At 37.0% G+C, this 17,062-nt stretch overlaps 1 protein-coding gene across 1 annotated transcript; it reads left to right on the forward strand.

The window, feature by feature from the left end:
- Nucleotides 1–5,394: 5,394 nt before the first annotated feature.
- On the forward strand, nucleotides 5,395–9,686 carry LOC148203874 (uncharacterized). The gene is made up of 6 exons (XM_088107793.1): nucleotides 5,395–5,408; nucleotides 7,774–8,181; nucleotides 8,254–8,380; nucleotides 8,459–8,737; nucleotides 8,829–8,933; nucleotides 9,013–9,686. The coding sequence occupies exons 1-6, from the start codon at nucleotides 5,395–5,397 to the stop codon at nucleotides 9,529–9,531; spliced, it is 1,452 nt and encodes a 483-aa protein (XP_087963919.1). The 3' UTR covers nucleotides 9,532–9,686.
- Nucleotides 9,687–17,062: the final 7,376 nt, after the last annotated feature.

Raw genomic sequence — 17,062 nt, forward strand, 5'->3', positions numbered from 1 at the left:
TGTATATTGTTAGAACTAAAAGAAGTACTTGATTTGAAGAAATAAGTAACGTGCATCCAAATCTCAAACATCGAGAAGAAGATAGCTGTTAGATAAATGGTATGCTTTCAGAATCGAAATATGAATTCTTAAATTACTGTTAGTAGAATAAAATAAAGATACATAAAGGATCTAAGATTAGGTTCTTTACAATTAAATGCATACCAGATACGATCAGAACTATTCATGAAAGGTACAAAAAGTTTATCAGATAATGGAAAAATGCAACCTCACACAGTAATAGTAATTCATCTGAAGAGTGTTGAGCACTCTTTGAAAGATATGAAGTAGAAATAGGAACTAATTCATCTGAACTTAGTGTCAACAGGAATATCCTTTTATTCTACACTTTGCCATATGGATTCGCCACATGGATTCACCTTGGCCTCTTCCCTACTCAGGGCCACATTCTCCTTATTCAGATTGAAAAACAAATAATATATCTCAATCTGTTATTCACACTGGACCATTCTCTCTAAGTTACAATAGATATCATCAATTCTGGTCTATTTCCAACCCTCAATTCTATGATTACAATGCTCCTTTTTCCTATATCTCATTCAAGTCACATTGTATGATTATTACTGGAAACAGAACAGATTTTTCGAGCATATACTCTTTAGCTATGTGTCCTCATAAAAGAAGAAAATATACACTTTCCAAGCATTAAATCATAAAAATCATCATCAATCCACCAGAAGAAAAAAAAAAAGAATCATTCGACCAATCTAAGAGTGAAAGCTCAAATGAAGCTTTGATCAAATTCAGAGGAAAAAAAATATAAAAGCATGATCCTGTGTTTGGTCTCACCTTGAGGGTGCCCTTGCAGTGGTGGCATCTGAAACACGATTTATGGTACACCTTGTTGTCAGCAGTAAGCTGTTCCACCCAATACACTTTCTTTTCACAAGCTGTGCACTTCTGGGTGGTGCCTGCAAATGATGCCATCTCAAATGGTGATTTAGAATTTCAGTTGGGGAATTGAATAGAGGGTGAGTACTTTCTTTCTTCCTTGTATTATTTTTTTCGAAATTCTGGGATGGGAAAATTTACAAACAGGTGGTGATCATGTTCAATTGTCCATTGGTCTAATATTTAAGAGTTGAAGAAAAGACAAATAAAAACAAAGTTAGATGTATTCATAATGGCCAGTTTGATGATTTGATTTGGGGCTACCCGATGACGGCTTTGGGCCACCAATGGCACTGGCAGAGCCTCTGCTGAAATGACATTTTTAAATATTACTTTATATGTTATGTTATTAAATTATTATAGTAATTTTATTAATATTTGTTCTACCCGATTGAATCTTGAAGTAGTACTTTGATCAATTTGGTCTAGTTTCAACACCAGATATTTTAGCTTATAGCCAGATTTGGTGTTTAAACCATTACTTTTTGAGTTAAAATGGAAGTAGAGTGGTAATTTTGAACTTTTTGTCGTGCATTACTCATTTTAAGCTATTGTTTGTTTATAATATATAACATTATTATAAGTTGGTATATAAAGATTATTATATGTTGCAAATATAGGTTTTTTGGAGGAAGACCCACTGTTCAATTGAATAAAGTTGGTGTCAAATTTGGAGGTGTTGCAAATTAGGAGGAGTTAAGCATCTGAAACAAGTATGTACTCAATCATATTTTATTGAAGTTTTCAAAGTCCTGTTTTTGGTGCCTGAATGTGCATTTATTGTAAACTTTGTTGGGTATGTGTTGATTTTAGCATTGTAAATAACCTTATTGGAATATTTTGAATTGTGGACTTGTATTTGATTTAAATTCTGATTTGTATGGTAAAAAACTACATAACAGACCTATAATCCGTGCCTTTGGTTCATGTTTATGGTCCAAACTTGATCTCACTCTCTCCCTTTATGTCCAACATCCAACCACATTTAAAGTAAGTCTTAATGTTTGACCAAGAAACACAAAATACTAAAGTAGGCTACCAAACTACACAGACACTGTTCTAAAAAGTTTAGAACAGTTAAACCTACCTAGTACAAAAATGACACTACCAAAAGTACCTAAAACTGAAAACATGACTACCTAGAACCTAAAACTAGTTAGCAGAATAGGATAAAAGTCATAATATGGACAAGGTTAAGAACCTTGTCCTTCCTAGCCAGTTAGTCTTTGGTTGTTTCTTACATTAGTGTGAAGGACCATTTGAACAGTGCACAGTAGTTTGTAATGACCAAATACACTTGCATAATTGGTTAAAAAACAGAAAGGTACACAACTTCTCAAAATGACTATTGTAGTTGCTATTTATGCAGCAAAAAGTGCTAAAACAGCACCATAAATGACCAAAACAGCAGAATCAAAGATAGCTAGATCAATAAACATGTAGGAAAAATCCTAAACAACAAGATCTAGCTTGAACATCTGAGCTAGGAGAATTAAAATGGCTAAAACACCACAGAAAAACAATGGCAAACAGCAATAAAAATGAACTCTGCACCTAACAAAGTGGCTGGAAAAATTAACAGCAGTGGCTAAAATGAGCAACAGTGATTGTGAGGTTCAAATGATTTGTCAATCAAGTTTATATCATCAAATTGGATGTGTGCAAACACTTAAACAGCCAAGGAATACACTACAACAGAATTTCACTACTGCACTTCCAAATATAGGCAAAAATGATGGTTTAAAAGGTGATTTTGCATATAGGTTCAAAATGCACCAAATGAACAGTGCACACTAATTTCAAATGGTAAAATACACTTGCTCAATTATTCAGAATGCATAGAAATAGCCAGTACATTCGTATGACAGTAGCAGTTGCCAAGATTCAAGAAAATTAGACCAAAACTGCATCAGATTTGAAAACTAAGTGGAATCAAAGCTGGAAAGCACCAACAAAGATTATGAAAGTCCTAATTGAGTAGATCTAGCTTTAGAATATGAGCTAGGAGAGAATATGAAAGTCTTTAGAAGACCACTATTTCACACAATAATTAGTACCAAACTAGATCAAAAAGTGGACCAGAAATGTAGAAGGACAGCTCCATATTCTGACTTCAATTTTAAGCTTTTCATACACCATTATCTAATCTACACTGGTCCTAATCCTCTGCATAACAGATAAGTGCAGATTTTTATAATTTGTATATAACATATAAGCTTTTCAAGGGTCTTGTTTCTGTAATTTGTATATAATGTGGCTGGATTTTCAATGTGGCTTCATTTTCAATGCTGTAACAAGTTTAATACAACAATTACAACCTTTATAAACTGCCAAATAGCACAACATCCCTGCTGCACGAAAATAGACACCCACTACAACTTTTTCTTCTTCAAAAGAACTTCATAAAGTGCACTAGAATTGTTTGAATTTGCAAACTGCATAAAGACATCCATGGTTAAATTGTTGTATATATCCATGCTTTTATAGATATTTGATTGTCTAAATTATGTTGATGTGTATATGGTATGTTCATTTACCTTGTATTTCATTTCTTAGCCTATAACTTCATTAAGTGGAGTAGTCATTTAAGTACCTATGGTACTACACACATTCTCAAATCAATGAGAAGGGTAAAAATACACTAAACACTTAGAAACTAGAAATTATTAGGAAGTACTCTAGAGAAGAGAACTTTTGTTTTAATAAGTTGTCTCCTCCAACTTTAATACAGAGCCCCCCTTAGTATGTCTAAGGCATTTCAATACCGAGGACTTCTCTTTGCATGCCCTTATTGAATGCCTATGACCATAGTGTTGAAATTGCCTTCCATGTTCGACTTGAGTAGCAATAGGTTTATTACTTATGTCACATGGAGTGTTGCTGTTTTGGCTAAGTTTTTATTTGTTTGGCTTGTCACAGAACATGGCCCATTTTCCCAACCATCGTGCATGGATGTACGACCGTTGTTATAGTGGAAGGAGAGGTTTGAAGGAATCTTTTGTCATTGGAGTTGAAGAGTTCGTGGAGACGGCCCGACGATATCAATATTATGCCCTTGATGGAGGGATTCGATGTCCATGCATCAAGTGCGAATGTACAAGCATTCTGAAAGATGAAGTCGTCAAAGTTCACCTTTACCAAAAAGGGTTCATGCCTAATTACACGGTCTGGACATTTCATGGTGAAGAAATTCCTTCGACCTCCACTGCAGCTGAAAAACGGCTTGCATCAGGTTCGAATACTGTTGTACATACATGTGAGATAGATCAATTTGCCTACATGCAAGAGATGGTCGACCACGCTCTTCGTCACCATGCTGCAGAAGCAGACGATAGTCATGATGAAGAGCCTCCAAATGAAACGACGCAGAGGTTTTACAATTTACTGACAGAGGCAAATCTACCTGTATTTGAAGGTTCATCTGAGTCAAAATTGTCAGTGTGCATTAGACTCATGGCTGGCAAATCTAATTGGAACGTTCCCATTCAAGCAGTGGACTTCTATACAAAACTGATGTTAGATTTGACACCACCAAACAATTTGATGCCGAAGAATTATTACCAAGCCAAAAAATGTGTTTCAAGGTTGGGATTGGATGTGAAGAAGATTGATTGTTGTGTTAATGGATGTATGTTATTCTATGACAATGACAGTGGCAAAAATGATGCACTGTTGGTTGAATGCAAGTTTTGTGGCTCACCTCGATATCAGACAATGCATGCTGGACGGAGGCAAAAAAAACCAATTCCATTAAAGTCCATGTTCTACTTACCTATAATTCCAAGATTACAAAGATTGTTTACTTCAATGCAAACAGCAGAACACATGACATGGCATGATGGTAACAAAACTCCGGGACTTTTGCGTCATCCTTCTGATGGTGAAGCTTGGAAGCACTTCAATCGTAAACATCCATCCTTTGCTAGTGAACCGCGTAACGTCAGACTTGGTCTATGCTCTGATGGGTTTACCCCGTACATTCAAGCGTCTGCATCACCGTATTCATGTTGGCCCGTGATAGTTACCCCATACAATCTACCACCTGAGATGTGCATGACAAAGCCTTACATGTTTTTATCGTGTATAATACCAGGTCCATCTAATCCCAAATCATTGATTGATGTTTACTTGGAGCCTTTGATTGATGATTTGAAGAAGTTATGGAATGGTGTTTGGACGTATGACGTTTCAAGGAGGCAAAATTTCCTTATGAGGGCAGCCTTGATGTGGACTATTAATGACTTCCCAGCGTACGGCATGTTATCTGGTTGGAGCACACATGGTCGATTAGCTTGTCCACATTGCATGGAACATACAAAGTCATTCCAATTGAGTCATGGCCGGAAAAGTAGTTGGTTTGACTGCCATCGACGGTTCTTGCCCATTGATCACCCCTTTAGAAGAAACAAAAAGGCATTTCGAAAAGGACAACTTGAAACGGATATGCCCCCGCCAAAGTTGACTGGATCACACGTGTGGAGAAGAGTGAAAGACTATCCAAAAGTCACTGAATCTGGTCAGAATAGGCTAGAAGGGTTTGGGGAATGGCATAATTGGACTAAAAGAAGCATATTCTGGGAACTTCCCTATTGGAAGGACAACTTGCTAAGACACAACATCGATGTCATGCACACAGAAAAAAATTTCTTTGACAATGTCTTCAACACAGTCATGGATGTTAAAGGTAAGACAAAAGATAATGAGAAAGCAAGAAAAGATTTACCTTTGTATTGTGGACGAAAAGACTTAGAGTTGAAGGCACAAGGTAACGGCCGATTATTTAAACCAAAAGCAAATTACACCATGTCAAAAGACGAGACAAGAATAGTGTGTGCATGGATCAAGGAGCTTAGAATGCCAGATGGATATGCTTCTAACTTGTCCAGATGTGCCAATGTTCAGAACGGTACTATTCAAGGGTTGAAGAGTCATGATTGTCATGTATTCATGGAGACTTTCATCCCTCTTGCGTTCAGTTGTTTGCCAACACACGTGTTACATCCACTGATAGAAATCAGTAACTTCTTTAAAGATTTGTGTTGCACGACACTAAAGGAAGATTCCCTTAAAAAGATGGATGAAAATATCCCGATTATTCTCTGCAAATTGGAAAGAATATTCCCTCCTGCATTCTTTGATTCAATGGAGCACATTGCAATACATCTTGCATATGAAGCTTGGCTTGGGGGACCCGTGCAGTACAGGTGGATGTATCCCTTTGAAAGGTTTATGGGAGAATCCAAACGCTCAGTTAAAAATAAAGCTAGAGTGGAAGGCTCAATTTGTGCAGCTTACTTGCACAGAGAGACAACTTATTTTTGTTCACATTATTTCAAGAACTTCATGTTGTCCCCCACTCATGTCAGAAATGAAATGCAATGGCAAGTTGAACGACGTGAAGGTGCATTATCAGTTTTTCGACAAACAGGCCGTCACGCAGGGAAAGAATTCACTCACTGGTTAACTGATGCTGAATTCAACTCTGCTCATGTCCATGTCTTGATCAATTGCAGTGAAGTAAAGCCGTACCTTGAGTATGTCATCATCCATCTCTAATCTATCAAACGGTTTAATTGTTATACACTAATGAATTTCATTTGTACCAGCTCATTTGTTGTGGCTGAGCAAGTCGCAGAAGGAAACACTTCTGCTAGAATACACTCAGAGTTTCCGCATTGGTTTAGAAATCAGGTCCGTAGTTTTTCCTACGTTTAGAGCAAGGTAAATTTGACCATTGCTTTTATAATTTTGTTACTACCTTTGTAGGTTTTTAATCAGGCATTAACTCCCACGGTTCAAGAGTTAAGACATCTCTCCAATTGGCCAATGAGATGTGTCAAAGAATGGCACACTTACTTCATCAATGGTTACAAATTCCATACACATGAATGGTCTAAAGGAAAGAAAACATCAAATTGTGGCGTGTATGTCAAGGGCCTAACAGAGGGGTCTTATGATGATTTCTACGGCATCATTCATAAAATATATGAGTTAGAGTACAACAGCACTACTTCTCCAAACAGAGTGGTACTCTTCTATTGTGAATGGTTTGATCCTTCTAGAGCTGGTACTAGAGTCGATCCACGCTTTAATATTGTCGAACTGAACCAGAGATTAAGATATGGGCCTTTTGATCCTTTCATTCTACCATCTAATGTGAGACAGGTTTATTATGTGTCATATCCACCATTTCGCAATATCGACAAGCGTGGTTGGGCCGTAGCAATACAAACGAAGCCTAGAGGTCGCATAGACTCAAATGAAGTTGAGGAAGATGTAGCCTACCAACTTGACCAAATGTCACAACCACAAGAAATTATCGAAGTTGAACGTATAACCGCATTGGTCGACCCTGATGGTGATGGAGATGAATTAGAAGCAACAGTACAAGGTGATGAAGAACAAGAGGAAGAAGAAGAAGAAGAAGAAGAAGAAGAAGAAGCAAATGAAGAAGAAGAAGAAGAAGATGATGATGATGATGATGACGATGAAGAAGAAGAACAAGAAGAAGAAGACGATGATGAAGATGAAGATGAAGATGATGATCATGATGACGATGATTGAATGTTGAACATCTATTGTAGCAAATTGGACTATCATTTCATTACCATTATCTAAAATATCATCTTTAAGTTGTATGCAATTACTTGTACATTGACTTTGAAAACAATTCATCCTTCTTTATTTATTTATATTTATTCGCTTTGTTTGTAACCATTTCAATGTAGTAATGACAGGACAAGGTTCAGAGCGTCCTGATAAAGGAAAAGGGGTAGCAAGGCCTACAAAGAGGCAACGGCAGACACCAAAGTATGTACTTAGGGTGCCTGCTAGACTACCTACCCCTGCTCCCGGTAGTTCATCATCTGTGGGGCCTCCTCCTACCCCTATTATACAGACTCCTACACCAGCAGTAGACCCCACTCCTCCTCCTCCTGCAGTACACCCTTCTACTACCACTGCAGTAGACCCTTCTCCTCCTCCTGCAGCACACCCTTCTACAACCCCTGCCACAGACCCTCTTCCTCCTCCTATTATTGCCACCCCCACTCCTCCCCCTATTGTTATTACCCCCACTCCTCTCTCTGACCCTACTTCTATACCTTCCTCATCTTCTGTACCTCCTTCTGAGACCGTCACACCACTTGGTGATCCAGATTCAAGTGGTGATGCTGAAGATCTTGACCCGCCCCTCCATGATCGACCATGGATTGAGCCCTATGGTAAAGGGTAAGTTTATAATCTGTTCATATCATTTGATGTTTAAACCATATTGTAATTGAAATGAGTTTTGTTATGCAGGTTTATTCCATCTAGGGTTGCTTCCCAGGCCATCACACGTTCAATAAAGCAACAGTTTTTAACTCCATGGCCTACTTGGGGAGCAATACCTAAGGACGACAGGAAGCCATTCTGGCAGCGCTTTCAGGTGACCAATCTATTACACTAATGTTGGGAATATTTTAGTATGTTCTGTAATCAATGTTTGTTCTCTTTAATGTTACAGATGAAGGTGCAGTGGAAACCTGAACATGAAACTCAGATACACAGAAATTTCCACATGAAAGCATCTCATCGGCTGTCAGAGATGTTTAGGGATGCCCGGAATGCAGCACAGCGCCCTAACTGGCTGGGTGAGCACATTTGGAACTCTTTACTGGCCCATTGGAATACAGTAGAGTTCCGCAATAAGTGTGCCAAAGCCCAGCGGAACAGAGCGTCTGAAAGGGGTGGCACCCTGCATACTGGTGGGTCGATCACCATTCATGAGCATGCCATTCGTATGGTATAATCTCATTACATAACTTTTTCTTTCATACACAAGTTATGTATATTGTATTTCATATGTACGCTTGTAATTCTTAATTATGTTACAGGCACAGGCTCTAGGACGGGCGGTCCATGTTGATGAGGTCTTTGCACAGACTCATGTTCGGAAGGGAACTAATGAATTTGTTGATGAAAGATCTCGGAAGACTCATGTAAGCAAATAACACTATTACTAATTTTTTATTTCTGTTATACTGTCGTTCTCTGACATTGCTTTTAATGTTTCAACAGGAAGACTTTTCTACGAGACTTTCACAGGTTAGATCTGAACATGAGTCAGCTCCTACACCGGATGATGCCAGTAATGCAGATGATGACATCCGTAGGACGCAGTGCTGGATCGACACCGTTGGTGGGAAGAAAAAGGGACGAGTGTATGGTGCGGGACAGCTTGCTGCAAACTATACAGCATCCAGAGGAGGTACTCTGAAGCACCAGCCTTCTTCTTCCACCAGTACTCCTGACGAGGTTCTTCAACTCAGGCAGGAACTCCATCAACGTGACCAGGAGCTCACTGATCTCAGAGCAGAGTTTTCAAATTTTAAGGCCCTGGTCATGACTGTCTTGCCTCAAACCTCACAGGACGTACAAAATATCCCTCCCACCCAATCACGACCGTCCTCATCACCTGCTGCCACTCAGCAGCCCACTTCAGTCCAACCCTCATCAGTCCAACCCACACCAGTCCAGCCATCAATAGAGGAGCAGGATGATGAAAATCATTCTGATGATAGTTATGTACATTATTAGGTTTCATTTTCTTATTACTTGTTAGACAAACATTTGGATATTAGAACATTTTGAGTTGATATCATTTCAATGTTAGATGTACTTACAGACTTTGGATGTTACAACATCCTTGTGTTACATTGTTTTATGTTTGAACTATAAATACATTATTTATATATTAATGGATGTCCTGTGCATTATTTGATGTGCCTTGGATATTGATCATTGATTGGATCTTTGAGATGCACATTATGCATGTTTGTATGTCTTTGAAAATTGTTATGCAGGTCTGTTTGTAAATTAAATTTGTTATACAGGTTTGGGTTGCAGAGGGAAAACCATTTCTCTAAAACCTGCTCTGCATTTTACCGAAGGCTTTTGCCCTTCGGTAAATGCCCTCGTCTGGCCATTACCGAAGGCTTCCGCCCTTCGGTAAATACCCTCGAATGCTCCTTACCGAGGGCTTCTGCCCTTCGGAAATTACCGAAGGCTTTCGCCCTTCGGTAATTACCGAAGGCTTTCGCCCTTCGGTAATTACCGAGGGCTTTCGCCCTTCGGTAATTACCGAAGGCTTCTGACCCTCGGTAATTACCGAAGGGCAGAAGCCCTCGGTAATGGTTAGCGACAAGGGATTTACCGAAGGATTTTTGGCCGTCGATAGGCCTTCGGTAAACGTCCATTATCGACGGCTTTTGGCATTTTCCGAGGGCTTCTGGCCTTCGGTAATGCCCTACTTTTTTGTAGTGAAATATAACTAACATAAATTTTGAAGTTTTTCCTCTAATTTGAACCAAATTTATGTCTAAATTTACAAATTTACATATGTTAATGTCCTAATAGACATATGTTAGTAGACTAAAAGACGTAAGATTTTGAGTTTTTTTTTAAATTGAACTGATTTTGGCTTGAAACAAAAACTTGAAAAAGAAAAATTATACAAAACAATATATACATTTTAAATATAACATTTTCAGTATATAATATATATTTTCAAAGTAAAAATAAATATTATCCAACAAAAAAGATAATCTAACTTTTAAAAAAATTAATCAAAACCTAATTTTCTACATTTTTAAAGAGATAGTTTGCTCATTTTCGTCTTATTTCAGTCATTTTCTTGTTTGATGTGGATGAGAATCCTTTAAAACTTAAAACAATAATACAATGTTATTATGTATAGAGTTTCTCAAACCATACAATTCATGCACAAGTTATAAGTGTTTATCGTTGTCTAGTTTTCAATGACTATTGTCCTAATGATAATTTTGATCCAATATGATTTAGTATCTACGTTCGAAGTAACTACTTTGCCCATCACACTAAAATTAATGAAGGCACTAGTGTATAAAAATATAGGTTCAAAAACGGGTATAGAAAATGTCACTTTTCTAGTTAAAGGTACAATTGATATAGAAAAATTTCGCCATAGTTTGTCTTCCTCTCTCACTAGCCAAAATCAAGGCAACCACATTCAAACCATTGTTAAATTTTATTATTGAAAACATAAGAAAATGTTTATATACAATGAAACAACTGAAGAAATATCATATAACAGAAAAATTGTAAAAAGATGTTTCCTTTTGGCTTGACTAAGCTTTAACCTCCTCAGGTCAAAAGCTTTTAACATTCAGAACACCAATAAGCTTTCTCAAACTTTTGAACCTTTCACGTTTTAAAGTTGTTGTAAGAATATAAGGAATTTTTCTTTAGAGCTACAAAATTCAACTTCAAGCTTGTTATTACCGACTTGTTCCCTTATAAAATGGAATATCGTTTCTAGATGTTTACTTCTACAATGTGATGTTGGATGTTTAGCAAGATTTATTACAGACTTGTTATCAATAAGAAGCTTCAGTCTACAATTTTTCAATCTTCAATTCTTGCAATAGTGAGCTTAACTAAGCTCCTTGTCAAGCAGTTTCAAAAGCTGCTATATATTTAGCTTTGCACGAGGATAAAGCAACTGAAAATTCCTTTACAGAGTTCATAAGATTGGTGCACCATCATAGAAAAATATATATACCCAATTGTACTTTTCCTATAATCTTTATCACCACACCAATCTAATCAAAATAGCCTATCAATTCAACAGACTCATTAGTTGTTCTTTTAGGAATTAAAATCTCAAAATTTAAAGTGTCTTGTAGGTATTTTAAGATTGGTTTGGGATTTTGCATGTAGCAACTAATTAAGCCAACACTGAAGTTGAGATCTGGTCTGGTATTACCCAAGAATCATAGGCTTCCAATAACTCTTTGATAGTGTGTAGGATCCATACTTTCTGTTGAAAATAGAACGCAGAAAAAAACTAATACGTTATAAATTCTATGTGTCTATTTCATTGATTGAATGTAGGCTCTTAAATGGCCACAAAATATATTACAACAAAAACAAACAATTGATTGCAAAGATTAAAAAAAATAACTACCCAGTACAATAATACTTGAACAAAACTGACTAAAAACACAGTTACCAAGATGTTATCAAAGACCTAAAAAATGAAAAATAAAAATAGTTGTGATAGGCTTAAAGTGAAACGCACAACAACAAACCAAAATTATAAATGGTTAAATATGTTTTTAGTCCCTCAAGTATCAAACGTTTTTGGTTTCGTCTCTCATCCAAAGTTTGCTTCACTTTGATCCCTTTCCTTAGAAAACTCTAATTTTTAGTCCTCCAAAAGCAACGACATTAAATTTTATCTGAGGTGGCTAACAGTGTGCCACGTATGATGTCAGCTTTCATGGTAATTGTGTGCCACGTTTCTATTTCTTTACGAAACTCAGAATATGGGTTTATTTACTTGAAAAATTAAGGTCCTTTAGTTATCTTTGATCAATCAAGAAAAATTAGGTTTACGCGAAGCAAAATTAGGTTTCTTGATGTGGTAGCCGCGCTTGGTGTGGCTGCGGTGGTTGTTGCGATCACTGTGAAAGGAACGCGTAAGCAAGCAAGGTAATTTTTTGCTTTTGTTTTTCGTTAAAGGTTGGTGTTATTTGGGCGTAAAATGTTGATGTTAAAATGTAGGTGTAGAAATGGTTTTCGACGTGTCTTTGCATCACATGGGGAAGTTCATTAATAATAACGAACTAGAATTTGTTGGAGGAGAGGTACACGTTATAAAAGGAGTTGATCTTGATCGGTGGTCGTATTTTGAAGTATTGAAAATTGTTAAAGAATTCAAATATCATGCAGAGTTCAAGCTATTGTAGAAGGGGTCCAAACAAAGGCTAATGAACAATATGAGAATACTGAGTGATGATAGGGAAGCAATTTACTTGGCTAACTACGCAAAGGAAAATAACGAAGAGGTTGAAATCTATGTGCAACATGTTCATAGTGAGACAGTTGAATTTAAGTTTCTTACTTTTGGTCAAGAGGCAAATGAATGACACATACACGAGATGGAGGAAGAGGTAAATATGGGTCACCAAGAGGTTAATGTGCATGAGGAAGAGGTCAGAAAGAGTCTTATGGTGCTAAGGAACAGGAAGAGGTTAATGTGGATGTAGAAGAGGTCAAAATGTGTGAGGAAGAGCCTTATGTTGATGAGGAACAGGAAGAGGTTAATGTGGATGTAGAAGTGGTCGACATGGATGAAGAATAGGCTTATGCGGGTGAGGAATAGGAAGAGGTTAATGTGGATATAGAAGAGGTTGAAATGGCTGAGGAAGAGGCTTATGCTGGTGAGGAACATGGAGAGGTTAATGTGGATGTACAAGAGCTCAAAATGGCTGAGGAAGAGGCTTATGCTGGTGAGGAACAACCTTATGTTCATGAGGAACAGGAAGAGGGGAATGTGGTTGAGGGGCAAGTTGAAACTTCAACTGAAGAAAATCTGGATGATAATGAAGAAGAAAGAATGACAAATGATGATGATGGGTTTGGAATTAAGAATGAGAGGGTGGAGCAAGATCGTAGAAATATTAATCCTGTATTGCATAGGTGGAGTAGAATAAAAAAGAAGAAGAAAATTGTGAGGAGAAGAAACAATGTTGGTGAAGGGTCATTTATGATTAATGAACAAGTTGGAGACCATGACATAAATGAAGAATACAATACTAATGAATTGTCTTCAGATGTAGATATTGATGACGGTGTGAGTTTAAAAAGGGGGAAGTTTCCAAAGTATAGAGCAAACGATATGAACAAGACCTTCAAATTCAAATTGGGGACAGAGTTTTGTTCATTAAAAGATTTTAAAAATGCGGTAATGGAGCATAACGTTTTAAATGGAAAAGAAGTTAAGTTTGTGAAGAATGATATGAAGAGAGTTAGGCAGTGTGTAAAAACAAATTTGGTTTTGTTATTATGGCTAGAAAGGTAAGATGCAGCCCAACGTTTAAGGTGAAAACTCTGGTCGGGCGTCACAGATGTGGAAGGGTTTTTGGAAACAAAAGTGCAAGTGTACAATGGATTGTACAAGTTTTAGTAGACATGTTTATAAATGTGGGTAACATGACAATGAACCAAATCATTGATGACATTAAGAAGTCATTCAGTGTTGGAATAACTCTGTGAAAGTTGGAAAAGCAAAGCCAATTGCAATGTATTCTTTAGTGGGTGATGGAGAACAACAATATGCTCGTCTATATGATTATGTGGATGAATTGTTAAGAGTTAAGGCTGGAACCTTCAAGATTAAGGTCAATCAACCCTAACCAACTTTGGCACCAAGGTTTGGGTCATTTTATATGTGTTTAAAGGGTTGTAAGCAGGGCTTCTTAGGTAGTTGCAGGCCCTTCATTGGGGTAGATGATTGTCACCTGAAGATAACATATGGTGGTTAGTTATTAGTGGTAGTGGCCAAAGACCCCAATGACCAATATTTCCTACTAGTTTTTGCTATGGTTGAAAATGAATGCAAAGACACCTGGAGATGGTTTTTGACACTACTGCTGGCTGATATTAGGGACATAGATTGTCAACATTGGGTATAATTTTCATTATTTAACAAAACCTTAATGTTCTTTTTTTGCAAGGATTAATGATAGTGTTTGAGGAGATTTCTAATGGAGTAGAGCACATGTTGTGTTTAAGGCATTTGTACAAAAGTTATAAGAAGAAATTTGGTGGAAGAGTGTTGATTAAAGACGTTATGATGGGGGTTGCGAAGGCAACATTTATTCAGGAGTTGGGAAAAAATGGGTGGGTTGAAAAATTTTAATATTGATGCTTATAATTGGTTACTTGCAATTACAACTAAATGTTGGTGTAAACATGCATTCAATACTTATCTTAGATGTGATGTGTTGATAAATAATTTGTCTGAGTCATTTAATAGCACAATTTTACTAGCAAGAGACAAACCTATCATTACTATGATGGAATGGATTAGGTCATACATTATGAGTAGGTTTGAAATGCTCAGAGAAAAAATAAAGACATATCTAGGAGATGTTATGCCTAAACCAAGAAAAAGGCTTGTTAGGGAAGTTGAAAAGAGTGGGAATTAAATTCCTGTTTGGGAAGGGGCTGTAAAATTTGAAGTCACTCACGACTTTACAATGGACAAGTTTGTAGTTGAGCTAAGTAACCATACATGTAGTTGTTACTTTTGGGATTTGGTAGGAATACCTTGTAGGCATGTTGTGGTTGTCATTCATTATAAATTAGAGAACCTTGAATATTATATTCATCCATATTACAAGAAATATGCTTATGAAACTTGTTATGGTCCTGAAATTATTCCAATCAATGGACAACAATTGTGGCCTACATCTAATTCTGCTGCACTACTACCACTCATTTACAAAACACCTCCTGAGAGGCCTAAAAAACTAAGAAGAAGAATATGTCAGTCATACAAAGTTGTCAAAGAAAAATATTGTTATGAATTGTAGCAGCTGTAATGAATATAGACATAATGTTAGAAGTTATAGAAAGGGAAAGAAAAGAAGAAAGGTACAACTTAGTATTATGTTATTTACAACTTCAATTATTTACACTATGAGAATTGTAATTACCTTACTCCATTGACATAACACAAGGGGAACTGCGAGTGGAACAGGATCTGCCACTACAACACAAGCTGAAAGAACATCAAGAAGCGCAAGTTCCACTATAGGAGGATCTGCATCAACATCACAAGGTGGAAGAACATCAACAAGGGCAACTTCGACTGCAGGAGGAGCTCAATCAACATCACAACCTGGAACAACATCCACTAGTCCAACTGGTGTGGAGGAGGATCTGCACCAACTAAGAAAGGGGGAAGAAGAACATCCTCAAGAATACTGGTTGCACAAGTTTTAGGGTCTCAAGCTAATAGCAATTGAAGTTTTAGTGTAGGCATGTGATATTTTTAATGTATTTTGTATGACTGTGACCCACTTAGGGAACATCTTAGTAATGGGTATAATAATTTTTTGTCATACAGTAGCATGATAATGGTTGAAAAACCGTTATTTTTATACTTATTTTTGACATTAAAAACAACCTTTATGACTTAGAAACTAGCTTGAAATCATGCTTTTACTTAAGTTTTGGAAATAAGAGAGTTGGATGGGTTTTATGCTTGGTTTTCCTTGTTTTTGCAGGAATTAAGATGAATTGGATGAAAGAAGTTGAAGTAGAAGGAGTTAGACTCGAAAAAGGAAGGAAAAGTGCACAAAAGAAGAACCGTTGTCACCGCTCAGCACCATTTGCACCGCTGAGCGCCAACCTGGCTGATGGATACACTGTTTCGCGCTTAAGTGGCATCGCTGAGGGCAAATTCAAGTATCCCAGTCACCGCTGAGCGCAACTTTTGCCGTTGAGCGTCATTCTTTAGAACCACACTTACCGTTGAGCGTCAAACTGCCGCTGAGCACCATTTAATTGGGCTTGGGCCTATTTTCTGTAATTTTTAATAAATATATAAGGGTTTAGTCGACTTAGGGTTGACATCTTTGGACAAAAAGAGGCGAAATTACACTTTCTTCACCCCTTGGAGGAGGATTTTGGATGCTCAAGCTCTATTCTTCAACTTCTAGGGTTCTATCTTTCATTTTTTCATTGTTTTTCATCTAGTTTCACCATGTCTATGGTGAACTAAACTTTCATTGTTGTTGGGGAACCGATGTAATCCTTTGAAACTCTCATGTATTGAATTGGTTCTTTAATCTATATGCTTTCTTTCATTAATTGTTAGGGTTTTTCTTCTATACTCTATGCATGCTTTGTTTAACTCATTCAATTGCATGATCATTGATGTTATTTGTATGAACACATATAAGTAAATCTAGAACTGAAGAAATTCTCCCAAGAGCAATATTGCCTAGACATAGGGATAGGAGGATTGATTGCCTTTAAGCTTCTGTGCGAATGTAATACATGAATAATTGCTAGGGACATTGTAAACTAGTGATTAGGAGTAGGCTTTCTTCACCGAGACATCGAGTTTAAGGTAAATTAGAAAGTGACATTAACATTAATGAAGAAAGATGAATTCTTGAATACATGAGAGTGGATAGGATGAATCGGAAACCCCAACAACATAATCATTCATATTATACATCAACCGTTTTTACATCTTTCAAGTCCATTGATCAAAACTTTGCATTCATGTTTA

The sequence above is a fragment of the Vigna umbellata genome, chromosome 2 (genome assembly GCF_029865625.1).
Source record: "Vigna umbellata cultivar VRB3 chromosome 2, Vumbellata_1.0, whole genome shotgun sequence".
NCBI lineage: Eukaryota > Viridiplantae > Streptophyta > Magnoliopsida > Fabales > Fabaceae > Vigna > Vigna umbellata.

Excerpts from the sequence above, each read along its gene's own strand:
- LOC148203874 (XM_088107793.1), top strand. Across the intron at positions 8,182-8,253 it reads ATTGAGCCCTATGGTAAAGG|GTTTATTCCATCTAGGGTTG; the intron begins GTAAGTTTATAA and ends TTTGTTATGCAG. Across the intron at positions 8,381-8,458 it reads CATTCTGGCAGCGCTTTCAG|ATGAAGGTGCAGTGGAAACC; the intron begins GTGACCAATCTA and ends TTAATGTTACAG.